A 17,225-nucleotide genomic window follows, 5' to 3' on the forward strand; every position below is an offset into this window, starting at 1 on the left:
TCAGGGACTCCTAGTTATTTGATCACACAACTTTGTCATTTCTACACTTGAAACAGAGCCTATTAGAGATACAAATTGCCTTGATCACATTAATAGAAATATACAATAGCAGGGTAATGTATGAATACCAAACACAAAGAGAGAAGGCCCAGATACCCAGAAGTACTTATTGAACCACATACAAACTTCATAATTTCAATTCTAGCATGCAAGTTCTCATCATTTTTATCTTTTACACTCACTGAAGCCTTGGAGAGTCCCATGAACTTGTGATTCAAATGAGAGGAACCCCAGCAGTCTCGAGCAGGTAATACTAGGCTGATGAGGTACTCAAAACCTTTCCTCATCCCCTTCTGACCCTATTATATCACTCTCAATCTCCTTACAACCAAGTGACAACCTCTCAAGTCCCCCCTGACACTTAGAGTGACCATAAACAGTTTTATTTCTACCCTAAATGAATTACATTGATTCGAATTTTTATCGTGACAAAGACAAACACTTGTTTCTTAAGTTCCTTACTGTTTTAAACCAATCTCTATTCAATCATAACCGGGCAATACCAACCATAAATCATTTCCTAATCAAATACCTTAACACAAGTAGTCTATATATCCATATTGACAGCAACTAGATATAGCAATTACTAGGCAGACAATACAATCATCCAAGATTATCAAAAATAGTCACTTGAGGTGGGATTTGTGTTCTTTTGTCTATTTAATTAGCTACAGTTTCAGACACATTTTCCAACCATAAAACAGTCTAAAATAACATGTTATCCATGTGTCATCCAATAGCATAAGAAGAATACCAAACTCTTGGACACATACTAGCAGACTAACCATATTATTTCTTATTGAATTAATTCATGGGGGCACAAGGTCATCTATTACGTATTGTGACTGAAAGAAATTCAATACACACAATATACATTGGATATACATAAACTGAAACATGTTTGAACCAGGCAAAGATTAGTGCTTGCAAACACTTAAACTAATCTGGTGAATTAAAGCCAGTTAGCCAACTCATAAATACATCAACAGGGTGAGCACCGTAGTCAAACCAAGTTTTGAGCCAACTAAATACACATGCTTGAGATAAGTTATTCATAATTCAGTCAAGGAAGATAAGGCATGTGTTCTCTTCATAGGTTAGCTCAAATTTTACATGCACAGATTAGTATTTAACATATTCAAACTAGCTGTCAAACTTAAACCTCATACTCACACTGTTGATTTGTATATATTCGTATGTGTAAATTGAACTCGTTGACTATTGTTGAGGGCTTGAGGCAACCTGCATGACTTATAGCTAATTTAGCTCGAATAGGAGTTGAAATTTATTACCTTTCAAAGCTTTTTCCTCCAAATTCATATCACAAATTGATTTGAGAAATTAATTTCTAAATGTTGGTCCTAGGATATGAGGACTAGCGGGTTGGAATTACACCATCTTCCTGGTATGGTAAATTGTTCAAGTGCGATGGTTATGATTCTTATAAAATGTGAAATCATTTGTTTCAAGACTTCATCGAAATTGAATAGTACTTGATTGAATGTTTAAAGATTGTTTCTTTTGATACGTTTTAATGTTTGTATTTAATTAAATAATTTGCATAATTGGTTAACACCATGATTGATAACATGTGAAGGTTTTTTGGGTTACTTGTGTTCCCTGAGATTGGCCTTGGAGGTATTTCGTCCGTTGTTATGGAACGACATATGCCGATATATGAGTAGTTCTACTTGACACCATGGAGTTACGTAGAGTGGCCCTACGAGAGGGTACTATTGTGCTAACTATTAGTATGATTGGGTCGATTCGTACGATACTACAATGAGACGACCTGAGCATGTAGGGTTATACTTGCCGCTAGGTACATAACGTGGTTGATTTTGTTCTTGTGTCGATTGCAGTACTCACGAATAAATTGTTTTACACACTTACATTTATGATTGAAGTTTTTAAGAGAAAAGACGATTTGAAATGTGTTTTACCAAATTGTTCCATTTCTTATGTATACTTGCAAATTGATATAATTATTTCTTTCTTATGTCATGTTTTGACATATTTAATTATTTATTTAACATACCCCTCTGTTTCAATTTATGTGAACCTATTATTATTTGGGGAGTCTTCGAGGTGTTTTTTTAACCATGTTTTCCTTATATTTTTTCTGAATTATTTGAATTATAAATTATCACGACTTATAGTACTTTTTATGTAGTTTTTAACTATATAATTTTTTTTTACAAACTTGAAAAATCTATGTCAAAATTTAAGGTCAAAGTTATAAAGTTTGACCCTCATACTCCGAAAAGGTTCACATAAATTGAAACGGAGGGAATATTTAAATCTTATCGCACTTATTGAGAAAACAATTTATGATATATACTAGACTTGTGTTGCTTAGACCTTCAGCAACTTTAAATTTGTTGTTTCAGGGGCCCGTGTTGACCAACTCAAGCCGCACCAATAGGGCAACTCCATATTTCATACACACCTTTGGTGAAGCTCTACCTTTATTCATGAATAAATTATTTATTTATATTCTTTTGAGTCATTGGGGCCTGTCTCGGTTGACTATTTCATTCTGTGTCATATAGGTTTCGTAGATAGTGTTATTCTTTTATTGGGGACTGTAAGTATGTTACTCGTATCACATGCGTGAATGGAACTTTATTTACCTTTATATTTATTTTTATAATTATTATAATTAGGTATTTTGATGTTAAATGTTGCGTTTCAAACATAATTTACGTTCCATTAAATAATATGTTTTAGAAGTCTCCGGCCGCATGCATGTAAGGATTATGTAATCGGGTAGTTTTATATGGTTGGTTTGCTCGGGGCGGGTAGGATGTCAGTCAGGTGGATTTAGGACGTGATAGAAATGATAAAACCAGACAAGTAGAAATGTCCATTAGGCTATTTAGCCTATTCTTAATGTAACTTTGACAAACACATACCCACAAACTAAAGAAAAGATTTATAAAAAATTACTAAACATATGATGACTTGTTCCTATTAGAACTTTCGACTAAAAATTTTAAAAAAGCTTTTGCGTGTGTTCTTGAGCTTCATTACGTAGATAAGTTAACCACTTAAAATATGTAACTTCCTTTAATTATACACATTAACCTCAATAAGCCGTAAAACTACATGCATGTTCCAACTGAAGTTGATGTGTATAATCAAAGGAGGAGACATATTTTAGGTGATTAACATATCTAAGTAACATGTAGAAACTTTTCTGAAATATGAGTCGGACATGTCTAATAGAAATGTTTTATCATGTGTTCAAATGCTCAGTTGAAACAAACAATAGTTCAAGTATTTAAGGACCCATTTGGCCATGATAATTTTTCACTTTTTTTCGATTTTTTTTCACTTTATTTAAAAATCAACATTTGGCCATGATAATTCCAAATACAGCTTGAAGTTGTATTTGGAATTTAAAAAACCCCTAAAACCTTATTTCCACTTTTAGTACCTTTATACAACCAAATATTCTTTGCAAAAACTATAACCAAACACAACTCCATCTTCAAAATTCCAAATAAAATGAGAAATATTGGTTTTCATGGCCAAACGCCTACTAAATAAAATTTATAGATAAGTTTAATATCTACGTAATCCATTCTATCAAAATTTTTGTGTGGGGCTGTACATTCTTAAAAATATCCCCAGTTTAGCATGTGTTCAAGTATTCTGTTTGTTTAAATAAAGTTTGGTGACAAATTTAAATAATTTTTTTTTTCCAATCAAATTAACAAAGTCAGAAGGGGAAAAAGAAAAAGAAAAACGAAAAAAAAAAAGGCGAAAGAAAAAGGAGGACAACTCTGGAAATGCCCTCCCTTGCTTGGTGTTCTGTTGTCAAATAACAGTACTTGCAGCCCTCCTTGCTGCAGCAGCCATTTGAAACCCTAATATCAAATATCTATCATTTTTCATCATATTGGAGACGCCATTACTTCACTTTCGTGAAATCAGTATCCGCTCCAAATGGCGAGTCCAGTGGAGTCACTAACTTCCATTTCTTCATCAGTCGCAACATCATCTACCAAACGTCGTATTCAGATTTGGAGAAATGAGATTCCTTTTATTCTCACTAATTCTGGTCTGCATTTCCTTTCTCTCTTATATGCTTGCTTTCTAATAATAATAGGCATGTTTTGTTTCCATCCGAGTTGGCCATTGTTTGAATTCTTTTTTTGGATATATGCTCTGTTTGGTACATATTTTTTGGAGAGTATTTTCCGTGCTGATACTTTGTGACGAAAATATTTTGCATTCAAAAGGAGCAAGTTGCTTTTCCTTTGCAGATATACACTCTTACTTCGTATCACTTGCTTCAACTAATACGTACACATTATTTTTGAATGAAGTTAGAAGATACAACTCGTATTAGTTTAATAATTATCCAAGAGTTCCTCAATGAATCAGGCTGATGGAGCTGGTGCGCACTTGCCTAAATTTGATTAGTCATTTTTGGGTGAAAATTTCGCTTTTAGTTGAGACCTTATCAGACTGAGCACTTTTCTAGTTGGTGACTTGGAAAATGAATATTCTAAGCACCTATTTCATTTTGTAGGTGTCTAGAGAGGCATATAAAGTTGTTACCATGTTGACATGATTAATGGATGAGCGGAAAACAATGATATGCTTAAAGAGGATATTTATGTTGTCTAACATGAACGTGTGTATGGCACTTCATTAGAATAAAAAACATGGACGTGTGTATGACATGCATGAGATAAATATACTACCGATTGCAGTTCGATCGATGGATAATATATCATGGATAATATTGGATCCTGCAATTTTGGAGACAGGTGCATTAGGAGTAGCAAGTTAGTTTTGAGTGATCATGTATGGGAGTGTTAGTGTGATGGAGGATAGTTCGTTGCAAATATACTAATATGAGAAGAGATAGGGCTGCAAGTATATTCAAAATTTTTGTTGACTTGAAAAATGGTCGTGGTTGAGCCGCAACTTCGCATTGTACATATTTTTCGACCATCGTAGTGTGCAGTGTGAAGGAAAATTTGACTCTCAAAGAAAAAAGGAGTTTGGTGATAATGTAATAGACTTATTCTAGTTTGTAAAAAAAAGATTTGATTTCTTGCCCCCAGAGATTCGTCCTAGTGTTAAGAGCATAAGACTTGATGCGTGGCTTAGGCAAGAGCAAACAATTTTAAAGCGGACTCCCCATTCATTAGATAGAGAAGATCACCTCAAGTTGTAATCCACTCCCGAGTTTATTCCAGTTCAAAGAGCTCGGATTGAATCGTCGTTGATTCGATCTGATCCAAGCTCTCCTATTGAGAATGCTCATTGAATGAGAAATGAGCATTCCTATTTGGTGATGAATGAAATATACAACAAGGTGGATCTATTGATCGGTCATGTCATATAGGCTAGGGTTGGACATCCAATTGCTTTGATTTGAATTATTTGGAGAATGCAATGCCTGATATATATACAAAAAAGATGGACAATCAAACCTATTTCTGAATTCACTCAAAGAGGTGAATAGGTTCCCAATAGAGATATGTATATGCAGGTCCGATTATGCGTATTCCTAAATGGAATGTGACAATGTAGGGGGATCCATATGTAAACATAGTATCTATTTAGATACGCCCGAATGGACCTTTCTCATAATGAGGATATATATGACCCCTATTCCGGCCTTATCCGATATGGGATATCAAGAATCGACTCGATCATCAGGTTATAAGTTCATAACCCTAGCCCATTCCCATTTTGGGGAACAGATATACTAATTCTTTGATTCCAATTAGTAAGAGGAATCTTTAACTGAAAAATAGACCCTAAAAGCTAAAAGGCTAGCTTGGACAATTGCAATAATCGGGTTCATTGATATTTCTGGTATAGTAGATGCTATCACATATACAATTATACTCAATACGAAGGAATTGATTGATCTTAAAGGGGATCTTATACAATTTCACACATGGGGTTATTTCTTGGGTTTGTCCAGTCGTTAATAACTTGATTATTTTAGATAATAGTAGATAGAAACAACGCTTGTAAGGAGTCCTTTTAAAATCAAGAAATATAGGCCTTCCTGCTATCCACACCATAACAAATAGAGTTCACCGAAAAAACTAGCTAGTGGAGGATCGAAGCATGCCACATACAACAGTATGAAATTTAAGTGAAGATGATAGAGGGGCTGACTCATGATCTGTTGAGTTCCGGACCATGCGCCACCGGCCCTCGGGGATTTCTCGGTTGATTTCTTTGGTTTTGGTGATACTGTTCTTTCTTCCTGGTGCTTTATGCAAACCTTACATTAGGGGGTCATTCTCTGGGAATCTTTCTAGAAAACTAATAGACCTTCTTTAGCTTCTTCTTGCTTCTCCTCCGTTACCGTTTCGTGTTCGTGCAACACCTATTGATAGCTGCTTGAGTGGTCTTACAACTCTTTATTCTTTCGCCAAGCATTCTCCACCAAACTCCAGCAAATCCGTCTTTTACCTGCAATTTTCAGCTAAAGGGGACCTTGATCAGCTCTTAGTTGCTATGTTTTCATTGTCAAGTCTAGTTTGTGAATCTTGCAATTTTCCTACATTGCAATATCAGCAAGATGTGCGCTTTCTCAAGATTCTATTTATGATATTACTAATATTTAGCTATAGAGGGTAATTTTTGAGAACTTCCTCATGATGTTCGGAAGGTTTGATACCTTTTCTTGGTTATGGTTTGTATAGCCAGTACCAACTTATCTGCTGTAAGACTAACATATATAAATCATGGAAATAATATTTTTCCCTAAATTTAGTGGTCCTTGTTCACATTAGAGAATCAGGATACAATATACCTTGTGTTGTTTTTGGCAAGTTGGAAAATGTTTCATTATGATAGCCTGATAAACTAGCAACCATCACCGGGTAGGAAATGAGAGACTCCATTGTGGCATATCATAAAACTTGCTGTAGGATAGAATTGTTTAGTTTTTATCTCTTTTAGCATCATCTTTGTAGCTTTTTTTTCCTTCCTTTTTTTGGGGGTTATTTGTTGGTTGGGTTGAAAGCATAATCTGCTTTATTCTTTTATTTAGTGACAGCATTATCTATGCATTTCAATTCCCGTTCATACATGTTTCAAATAGTGAGTGAAATCACACATGAATGAGTGCTGGTGATATTTATCTTTCCTGTACCATAAAGTGAAACGGGTATAGGGATTGTCAGGCTACTCTTCTACAAGCCAATTTTTGACATTGATTGCACAGGGTTGACATGTGGATATGGTAGACATAGTGCAGCATTGCTTATGTGATATACTGACTCTTGAGTGAAGTTGTAAAACATTTTTGTTCTTTAATGAGAAGTGGATAAACAGGCGGTCTTTCATGGTGCATTTCTAGAGGTTCTTTTGGTTATGTATTCCTATTAGAAATTGAATACGTGTTTACACTTTTTGATGTTAGGATGTAATTCACTAATTTGTATGTTTTGAAGCTTACTGTTGCTCTGAATTCCACAGAGATGACCACAGAAATTGCTTCTCTGTTGGTAGAAGTAATTTTCAGTACAGTATTTATTTATGATGATCGAGGATCAAGGGCTGCAGTGGATGATGTGGTTATCAAAGCATTGGGTGAAACTTTATTTATGAAAGCTTTTGCTGGAACCCTTGTACAATTCATGGAAAAACAGTTCAAATTCCAATCCTATATTGGGTGCGACAGACTCTTAACTTGGTCGTGTCTTCTCCTAACTAATAGCCAGTTTTCCTCAGTATCAAAGAATGCAGTCTGTCGACTAGCACAAGCGCAAGCATCAGTCTTGCATATTGGTATGCAAGGATCGTCCCACGTCAGAAGGACCTGCAAAAAAAGCTTATTCTCTTTGTTTTCAAAGGTTTCATCTCGTTTAACAAATCTGCAGGTCTTAATTGAAGCATGGTTTTAGAGGTCCTAATTTTCTTTATAATTTGTTCCGTTTTCAGGTACCAGATATTTACAGAACTTACATGGAGGAACTAAGGGATTCAAGGATCACTTACAAGGACTATCCTGAGCTTATACTCTTGATGCTAGAATTTTCAAGTGCAAATACTCCTTCATTTGATCAATGGAAGGTATGAACCGGTTTTCAAGCAGCTCTTGGGATGTAGAAGCTATGGCACTTGAAGCCAGAGGTGTTAAGATCCTCCTAGGCCTCTGTGCTTTATCTTTACATATTGTGTTGTTTCTCTCTTGCAGCAACATTTTCTTGAGATGTATGTCAAAGCTGTTCTGAATGCAAGAGAAAAACCGCCAAAGGGCCTCAGTGATGCTTTCATTCCATTATTTTCTCGTTTGACACATGAAGATTTTAAGAACACTGTCATTCCCTCCTCTGTCAAGATGTTGAAACGAAATCCAGAGCTTGTCTTGGAATCAGTTGGAATCCTTTTGCAATCTGCGGAACTCGATTTGAGTAAATATGCCGTAGAGATTCTTTCAGTGTTGTTGTCACAGGCGAGACATGCAGATGAAGGTAGAAGGATTGCTGCGTTATCCATCGTAAGGTGCTTAAGCATAAAATCTAGCAGTCCAGATGCTATAGAAGCGATGTTTAATGCAGTCAAATTGGTTATTGGAGGTTTGTTTTCCTGACTTTATATTTTCCTTGACTTATTGATATGGCGTTTCTAACTGGACAACTAAGAACGGACTAACTAGCTAGCAATTTACTGGATCTGGAATATTGACAGGTTCAGAAGGAAGGCTTACATTTCCCTATCAGAGAGTTGGCATGATAAATGCACTGCGAGAATTGTCAAATGCCCCAGAAGGAAAACACCTTAACAGCCTGTCAAAGACTGTTTGTAATTTCCTTCTGTCCTGTTACAAGGATGATGGTAGGTTTCGGTACCTTTATCACGTTGATGTGTGTGCCTAGCTTCTCTCTGACACTTCCTTTTTCTGCAATGTCTTCTTTAGCTGACAGATCTATGTTTTATTCTTTATGTCTATCCAGGTAATGAAGAGGTCAAGCTTGCATGTTTATCTTGTTTGGCTGCTTGGACCACAAGATGTGCTGATGCAATTCAACCCGATGTTATATCACTCATTGCATCAGGGCTCAAAGAGAAGGAAGCACTTAGAAGAGGTCATCTTCGCTGCCTGCGAGTAATGTGCCAAAATGCTGATGCTCTTCCACAGATGTCCTCTCTGCTGTCAGCTCTTATACAACTTGTTAAAACTGGTTACACGAAAGCAGCACAACGGTTGGATGGCATCTATGCATTGCTCTGTGTGGCAAAACTTGCTGCAGTGGATGTTAAAGCAGGTTTATTAGGACTTTTCACTTTTATTGTGCATGAATAATGGTCACTGACCAGGTGACAAAAAAATTGGTTACTGACCTAACTTTTGGCGTTCCATGATTCAATTCAGTTACTTCTTTTCATATGGTTTTATCACACATTCTAATTTTGCCTTTGCTTCTGTTATTAGATGAGACTATAATAAAGGAGAAAATTTGGCCATTGGTATCACAGAATGAGCCGTCAGTGGTGCCAATTCCTCTGGTGAATATTCTGAGCTAATTTTTGTTCATTTTGAATGATTGTTGGCAGTTGGCACACATGAAGCATAAGATGATATTTTCTGTGTTATTAAAAAAAGGGTATTTTCTCTGTTGGTCACTTCATATGCGGTTGGTAAATTGGCAATTTTTGATGGCATGCTTTTCATCTGACAATTAGAAGTAATGCTCTTGGCTTTGAAGTTGCTGCTCTTTTCATAGGCCTCATCTTTTCAAATTTCAACGACCATCTTCCTTACCTCTCTTCTTAGTAGGAGGTCTTAAACTTTTGTGTTGTGTTTTCACAATTTATCACCTGGCAGTCCAGTATGTTTATTTTTCCCTCGTGACATTTTGAGCAGTTTAAGCTCATAAACATCTTATAAAGTTTGCAACAGTGTATGAGGTATAATATTGTATGTCGAGATACTTCTATGCCCTTATATCTGAGGACCTATATCTTGATACAAGATTAATGAGAAAGCCTTATATTTGTGTTGCGATTTCTTTAAGGTGCTCTTAACTTGACTCAATACTCTTTGCAGGCCTCAAAATTATCAATTGAGGACTGTTTGGCTTGTCATGACCTTTTTGAGGTGATGCTGGTAGATCATTCACAAAGGTTAGTGTTATGGTGCATATAGGAATCCTACTTTTAAGATGGTTCCTACTTTCAGTTTCCTATCTGTGCATATCTTTTATTGTTGCCGGAAATTATCAATACTGAAGTTGAATGTCCCTTTTCTACAGGGTATTGGAGACTTTTGCAGTCAAGACATTAATGCAGGTTAATTGGCAAGGTTTATATAATTGAGTGTCATCATGCTTTAATGAATTTGTCATTATTTCTAATCGGTACTTAATTCTTCACAGTTTATACTCTTTTTACTATGCCATCCAAACTGGGATATCCGAAGAGCAGCTTATAATTCTACGAGGAGGATACTTTCTGCTACTCCACAATTATCTGAAACTTTAATGGTTGAGTTTTCATGTTATCTCTCTGTTGTTGGTGAAAAGATTCTTCAAATGAAGATGAGGTGAACTTTCTATACATGTTTACGCCTTTAACATTCCCCACCCTGAACCTATAACAAGGTGATTTAAAAGAAAATTGAAGTTAAAAGAACCCACTGGCAATGCTGGGCACATTAAAGCTGCTCAGACCTTTTAGGAAGAGGAGAAGTCAGAGAGCATCAGACCTTGCGCCATTAGCACTCATGTGGGTCTTGTAGGAGGAGATAAATAGAAAAGTTTTTGAAGCAATAGAGAACAAATGTATATACTTGACGAATAACCTCTTAGTCTTCCTTGTTTCATTTTTTGTGCACCCATGATGTTCTAGTTAGCATAGATATTGGGTGTCGTTCTTGAGAATCATATTGTGTTTTGGATTTTCTACTTTTTGGTATACTGGTTGTATACGTAGGATATTTTATTATCAACGAAATTATTTACCTTATAAACCAATTTATTTTGGACAGGTAACATTATATATATCGTGATATATTGGTTTACAAATGTATCTATCGTATTTAACGGGAGAGTTCAAATGTGTTGCAATAAGGAAATGAAAAATCCTTATCAAAAAGAATAAGTTGGATTTATCACAAGTAGGTGTCAAAGGAAGCTTGAAGCTAAAGTGCAGCATAAGCCAGGTGCAGTGTGTCACTTTTTAATGCACTTTAGTGAAGACACCAATGCATTTATTGCGAAGATGTAGATCACCTCCTATTGGATTGTCAAGTGGCTAACTGACTGTGGAGGGCGGTTCTTAGTTGGTTTGGGTGCAATGGGTGATGCCGAGCAATGAAGGAGGCATGCATAGATGGGCTTATAGGAGGGGGAAGAGAAGTCCAAGGGCATGGAAGGTTGCCTCTTTAGTAGTTATGTCACTTATGTGGGTTATTTGGAAAGAGAGAAATAGGAGAGCATTTGAAGGGATTGAAAAAGATATTGTAAAGTTGCTAAGTAGTATTCTATTTCTAGTTTTCTTTTGGTGTTCCCATGAGATCCCTACTATAGAAGATTGGGGCTCTTTTTTTGAGAATCGTATTTTGATGTAGGTTCTCTTTTTGGTATATTGCTTGTATATGGGGTTTTCCCCTAATTGTTAATAAAATTATTTACCTTATTAAAAAAACCTTAGGCAAGTGCATCAGCCAAAAAGTACCCAACCAATAGCTTTTTTGAAAAATTTAGGTTACTTTATGAGGCTCATGGGCTCTGACTTGAAAAAAGGCAGCACTAAACAATACATATAGCCAGCAAATTAAAAAATTAATGCTAATAAAACAGAATGGATGGGTATATTAGTGCCTACGGATCTGAAATCATAAAGCTTTTGGTATAAGAAAGCTAGTTTCAGAATCACATGTCAAGGTTCACTAAATCTGAATTCTTAGAAAATTTTAACTCCCTGCAGTTTATTACTTTTTTATAACCGAGAAATCTCTGATAGCCAGTTGGGCACGGTTCGAAACTAGATACCTTTTTCCACTTAAAAATCAAGCTTTTGTTCGTGGCAGGGTTCTAATCCATGATGTGCACCTAACCCACACATCATGCGCTGCGTTCTTACCGCTAGACTAATACCCTGGGTGAAATAGCATCATCATAACCAGTACACTGGCATCAGCATTTCCTTTTAGTCTATGCACTTGATTTATATGGTTTTACTTTTTATATTTCACTTGATTGCCTACTCATAATAGTGTTCTGTGTTATGACTTATGAGTATTCTTTTCTTGGATCATATAGCTTTTTCCTTTTATTCTGCATATAAATGTACTGTAATTGAGGCACCCAAGGGTGTGGCGTAGTGGTCAATGCAGTGGGTTGACCACCATGAGGTTGCAGATTCAATTCCCACCAGAGACAAAAACGCTAGGTGATTACAGTTATCAGTTTTAAAAAAACCCTAGGCGATTTCTTCCCATCTGTTCTAGCCTTGGTGGACAGAGTTAATTGGTACCTGTTGCTGGTGGGAGGCGGCAGGTATCCTGTGGAATTAGTCGAGGCGCGCGCAAGCTGGCCCGGACACCACGGTTATCTGGAAAAAAGTGCTTTAATTGAGCTTTGTGCTCTACTCAGTTTGCTTGTTGAAATACCGATTATGAATTATCCTTTGGGTCTTTAAAGGTGATTTATTAGCATAAACTGAAGCAAAATTCAATTAGCAATGATATATCTAACTTTTTCACGTTCAAGTACTTTAAGATCTCTTCTAATTTAAAAAACATCGTTTGCTTGCAGCGATATTGAAAATTTATCGGAGGCTCAAGTTGTTCCATCTGTTGAGGTTATGGTCAAGGCTTTGCTTATAATGTCGTCTGCTACTTTGGCTGCTGCACCAAGCGCGTGTTTGCAAGTTGTTTTTTGCTCGCATCATCCATGCCTAATTGGCACAGCTAAAAGAAATTCTGTGTGGAGGGTAATGTACTATTGCTTGTTTTATATGTCCTGGATACTCCTCAATAGCTGTTGATTAGATTTGACTTCTCTTTGACACCTCCAAACAAGAAAAATATTTTATTTATTTATCTGCTCTTTACCTGATGCATCCTAAAATTGCTTTGATATTTCCTTTTAATTCTTGATTTCTTTTTCTTCTATTTTCTTTTGGTTTGGGAAGCAAGCAGGAAGAGTAGCAGTGGGAGGTGAAGCAATGCCATAAGATACTAACTGAAACATAAATCTATAAACTACTAAACAATATCTAGAACCTGGTCATATTTCTGTTTCTATATGTACTTATGCAACCCCACTTCCTCTCATCCTAACTCACTGCCAAATTTCCGCACTCTGGCCGGATGAGCTCAAGGATAAAATATGGATAGGTTTTAATTCATTTACCAATTATAATACAGTTTTACTAACAATTGAACAAATTCGAGAGCATATACTTGGTGTGTACCATGATGAAATTTAGCACTAAACTCTAATGGTGATAACAAGTAGGACTCTGGAAATCCTCTGGGATGTAAGGCTTGCCATATATACCTTGCTGAAGTTTATGAAGATACAACCCAAATCATCTAAAGTGTTTAAAATGAAACTTATCAGGAAAGTTGAAGAGAACAGTGATAATTGTGTACTTGAAAGTGTCTTGTCTTTTGAAGCAGCACGTTCTATTTCACTTTTAACTTTTCTTATAACTGACATGTTTGTTTGGCATGCATAGCTGAGCTTCTTTTGAATAGAATAAGTTAGTTGTTACAAGTCAATTGTCTGAGGGTCTTTTTTGCACACTGTGTTTGGTCTCATTAGGATTTGCTTACACTTAACTAGCGTTTGGCCATAGATTTTGAAACTTGAAAAAAGAGTTTTTGAAGTTGTGTTGAAAAATAGTTTTTGGAATTTGAAGTTGTGTTTGGACATGCATTTACTTGGAAAACAATTTGATTTTTGTGACTGGAAGAAAATTTCACCCAGAAACTTGTCCAAACCAGTTTTTGGAGCTTGATTTTTTTCCCCCAAAACTGACCAAATTTCATGGACAAACAATGTTTCCCCCCTTTTTTTAGGAAAAAAGCTTCCAAAATCTATGGCGAAACAGGAGCTTAGATGAATTTACTTAATTCTTTTTAATTCATATTTCCCTTTTTTGTTGCCTTTAATTTCTGTCTTTCCTATGCATATTTCACTTGATCATTTGTCTAAACCTATTTCGTTTTTGTTGTTTGTCAGAGGGTGCAAAAATGTTTGCATAAACATGGTGTTGATGTCATTGGTCTTGTCACAACTAATGTGGTTGGTTTGTGCAAGGTGAACTGCAACTTCTTTTCTGTTGCTTTCCATATATTTGTGTTAGACCATTACTGACTTTTGAAAGATCTACATATCATTGAGGAATGCTGATATGGAAAGTTTTGTAAAACTATATTGTTTTTACACATTGTTCTTCATCATGTCAAAAAATGATTACTCCTCCTCTCCCCTTTTCTAATTGCCTAATAACTTCAATTTGAGTTGGATGAGTGGAAGTAAAATTGGATGGCTATGGGTTCTTTGTCTTGCTTGGTAAGGAAGTAAGAGAGAGAGAGAGAGGACGTTAAAGTGTAGGGATATCCAACCCTCCATATCACCTTTTTAATCCTTCCATAACTAGGTGGAAAGGTGGAAGTATAACACTTCTACTTACTTTCAAATGCGTCAAACAACCAAAAATAAATCATCAATAATCGTCTAAATGAAGTAAATGAATCAGTTTTTCTATCTTTCACATTCCCCCTCTCCTTCCTGGAGCCAAACAGAGTGTTATGTCAACTGGCTACCATCCTTCATTGTCATGCATTCAGTAACTTGTCCCATCTTTTAACCTGCAGGGTTTGTTGGGACCGACAGGTCTGATGAGTGGTAATCATTTTGCGCAAGAAGCAGCAATAAACTCCTTATCAACTTTGATGACCATGTTACCTGAAGAAACCTACATGGAGTTCGAGAAGGTTACTTGCATGGTTCTTTTGAAGTTATTGTTTGTCACTTGTTATTGCTTAATGTGGTTATAAATTCTTTACTTCTCCTTGGCAGCACTTCAACAATCTTTCAGACCGTGCTGCGCATGATATGTTATCTGAAAATGACATTCAGGTAATATCATTACCTTTCCCGTTACTAGATTCAATGACGATTGCAACACATAATTTTAGAAATTTATGGATCATGTAAGCTTTTGTACAATATTATTGCAATGTATTTTGCTAAAATACAACATATAATAAATAGGCGTTTCAACATGAATTTGGTGATTTTTGAAAAATAGTAGTATTTTAAGTTAAGTTGAAAAAGGGTATTTGAAAATTGATGTTGTGTTTGGACATGGTTTCACTTGAAAATGTTGAAGTTCTGTGAGGGATTTTTTGATAAAGTGGTAGAAACTCAACTGGAAGTTGGAGTGAAAAATTGACTACAATGTATAACCAAACAGTTTTTTGAAAAATTAAAAGTTGAAAAAAGCAAAAATTCTATTTCCAAACAGGCCCTAAGTATGTGTGTAAATTAATGCAAGTTATTCGATCTACATTTGGGTATATTATTTTCATTTTGGGGGTTGGAGAAGGGGGGGGGGGGTTGAGACATTATGAGGGTCCTCTGAACATGTGATCTTGCAAGTCTTTTTCCCAATCACTGCTGATACCCTTTTCCACAGCCTGGAGCAGCCCTCATGCTGACAAACTTTAGTGTTTCCTCAACTGGTTTCCTTGTAACTTATTTGCTATTAGATTTTAGTTAATTTTGTGTTTTAGTTTGTAACGTTTTTTTCTTTCTTTAGGCCTTGTTACATGCCTAATTTTCTGATTCTGCCTAACCAACTCAGTTAGCTGCAAAGAAACATCTTGTCATTATATATAGATACTATGAAAACAAATATGCTAATTATTTTTCATAAAAGGCTAAGGATATCATTGGAAACAGTGAAATCCCTGTCATCAAACCATGCCCTTAATAATTTGAATCAGGCATGTGCAAGAGACACTAAACTTTCTTTTAGCTATGGGATTAAAAGCCAGAGGGATAGTAAACATACTGGTGAACTAATGACCTCTACCTGGCCTGAACACCTTGGCCTTTGGAAAACATTGTCTGAGATCCTATCGAAGAAGAATATCTTTTGCCTGCTAGATTTTTTAACGGAGGTTTTAATGCTAACGATTCTTATTCGAGTATTCCAGGGGGAGCAGGAGGGAAGGGATTGTAAGTCATAGAATATCCAAATTTTTATCTTTAGACACGTTACTCTCTCAGATGTCGGATAGAGCTACTATTTCCTGGCTTCCTAATAAGTGTATTTAAAGTCATTGTCTTTATATCCTATTTTGACTTTGTTTCACGAGTTTTCTTTGTACCGTCTTAGTAGGTATTTACTGACTATCTTCTGATTTTGATTCGTTGTCTCTCTTGCGTTTAGATATTTCAAACTCCTGAAGGGATGCTTTCGACTGAACAAGGTGTTTACATTGCTGAAGCTGTTGCAACTAAGAACACAAAACAACCAAAAGGCCGTTTTAGGCTTTATGATAATGATGATGGCCCTGTGAGCGCACAATCTGTCTTTTTCAAGTCCAGAATTGAATATCTTCTTTATTCACTTCTCTTATGGCAGAGTTTGCTTTTGCTTACAGGACCAAGTGAGTTCTAATCATACTGCAAGGCGTGAGCCCTCTAGCAAAGAGGTTACTGGAGTTGGGAAAAAAGATGGTGGAAAATCATCAAAGAAAGCTGGTACCTTTTTGATAGTTCCTGCTCCTATTGAACTTAATTTCGTCATGTTAGATAACTTTGTTAATCATCTATCTGTCTTTATATGTTATTTCTTTAGATAAGGGAAAAAGTGCAAAGGAAGAGGCACGTGAGGTGCAGCTAAGGGAGGAAGCATGTATACGTGAAAAGGTCATGGTTGTAAAAAAGAATCTTTCATCAATGTTGAAAGCTCTGGGAGAAATGGCCATAGCTAATCCTGTTTTCACTCACAGTCAGCTACCTTCCTTGGTTAGTGTGCTCTGTGCTCTTCGCTATCCACTATAATATCTTGTCTGTACATTAAGCAGGTATCATCTAATATATATTTCAACCAAATCCCCATCCATAAAATTAAGGCCTATGTTGCCTACGAAGAATGTAAGAAATATCACTGAAGTGGAAATTACAGTTCTGTCCAGTTTGATCACC

At 36.0% G+C, this 17,225-nt stretch overlaps 1 protein-coding gene across 2 annotated transcripts in view; it reads left to right on the forward strand.

Moving 5' to 3' along the window:
- The first annotated feature begins 3,828 nt into the window (after window positions 1-3,828).
- The window catches only part of LOC132059578 (protein ILITYHIA), a 42,860-nt gene continuing 29,463 nt past the window's right edge, over window positions 3,829-17,225 (forward strand). The window contains exons 1-17 of one of the 2 annotated variants that reach the window (XM_059452222.1): window positions 3,829-4,126; window positions 7,525-7,901; window positions 7,990-8,121; window positions 8,246-8,627; window positions 8,740-8,886; window positions 9,006-9,317; window positions 9,485-9,558; window positions 10,100-10,176; window positions 10,305-10,341; window positions 10,428-10,594; window positions 12,810-12,987; window positions 14,244-14,321; window positions 14,882-15,001; window positions 15,087-15,146; window positions 16,465-16,590; window positions 16,679-16,778; window positions 16,876-17,045. In XM_059452222.1, coding sequence (XP_059308205.1) covers window positions 4,012-4,126; window positions 7,525-7,901; window positions 7,990-8,121; window positions 8,246-8,627; window positions 8,740-8,886; window positions 9,006-9,317; window positions 9,485-9,558; window positions 10,100-10,176; window positions 10,305-10,341; window positions 10,428-10,594; window positions 12,810-12,987; window positions 14,244-14,321; window positions 14,882-15,001; window positions 15,087-15,146; window positions 16,465-16,590; window positions 16,679-16,778; window positions 16,876-17,045 — 2,652 coding nt within the window. In that variant the 5' untranslated portion in view covers window positions 3,829-4,011. The remainder of the gene's footprint in view (window positions 4,127-7,524; window positions 7,902-7,989; window positions 8,122-8,245; window positions 8,628-8,739; window positions 8,887-9,005; window positions 9,318-9,484; window positions 9,559-10,099; window positions 10,177-10,304; window positions 10,342-10,427; window positions 10,595-12,809; window positions 12,988-14,243; window positions 14,322-14,881; window positions 15,002-15,086; window positions 15,147-16,464; window positions 16,591-16,678; window positions 16,779-16,875; window positions 17,046-17,225) is intronic. The other variant, XM_059452221.1, reaches the window with a different exon arrangement.

This window comes from Lycium ferocissimum, chromosome 6, assembly GCF_029784015.1.
Source record: "Lycium ferocissimum isolate CSIRO_LF1 chromosome 6, AGI_CSIRO_Lferr_CH_V1, whole genome shotgun sequence".
Classification (NCBI taxonomy): Eukaryota; Viridiplantae; Streptophyta; class Magnoliopsida; order Solanales; family Solanaceae; genus Lycium; species Lycium ferocissimum.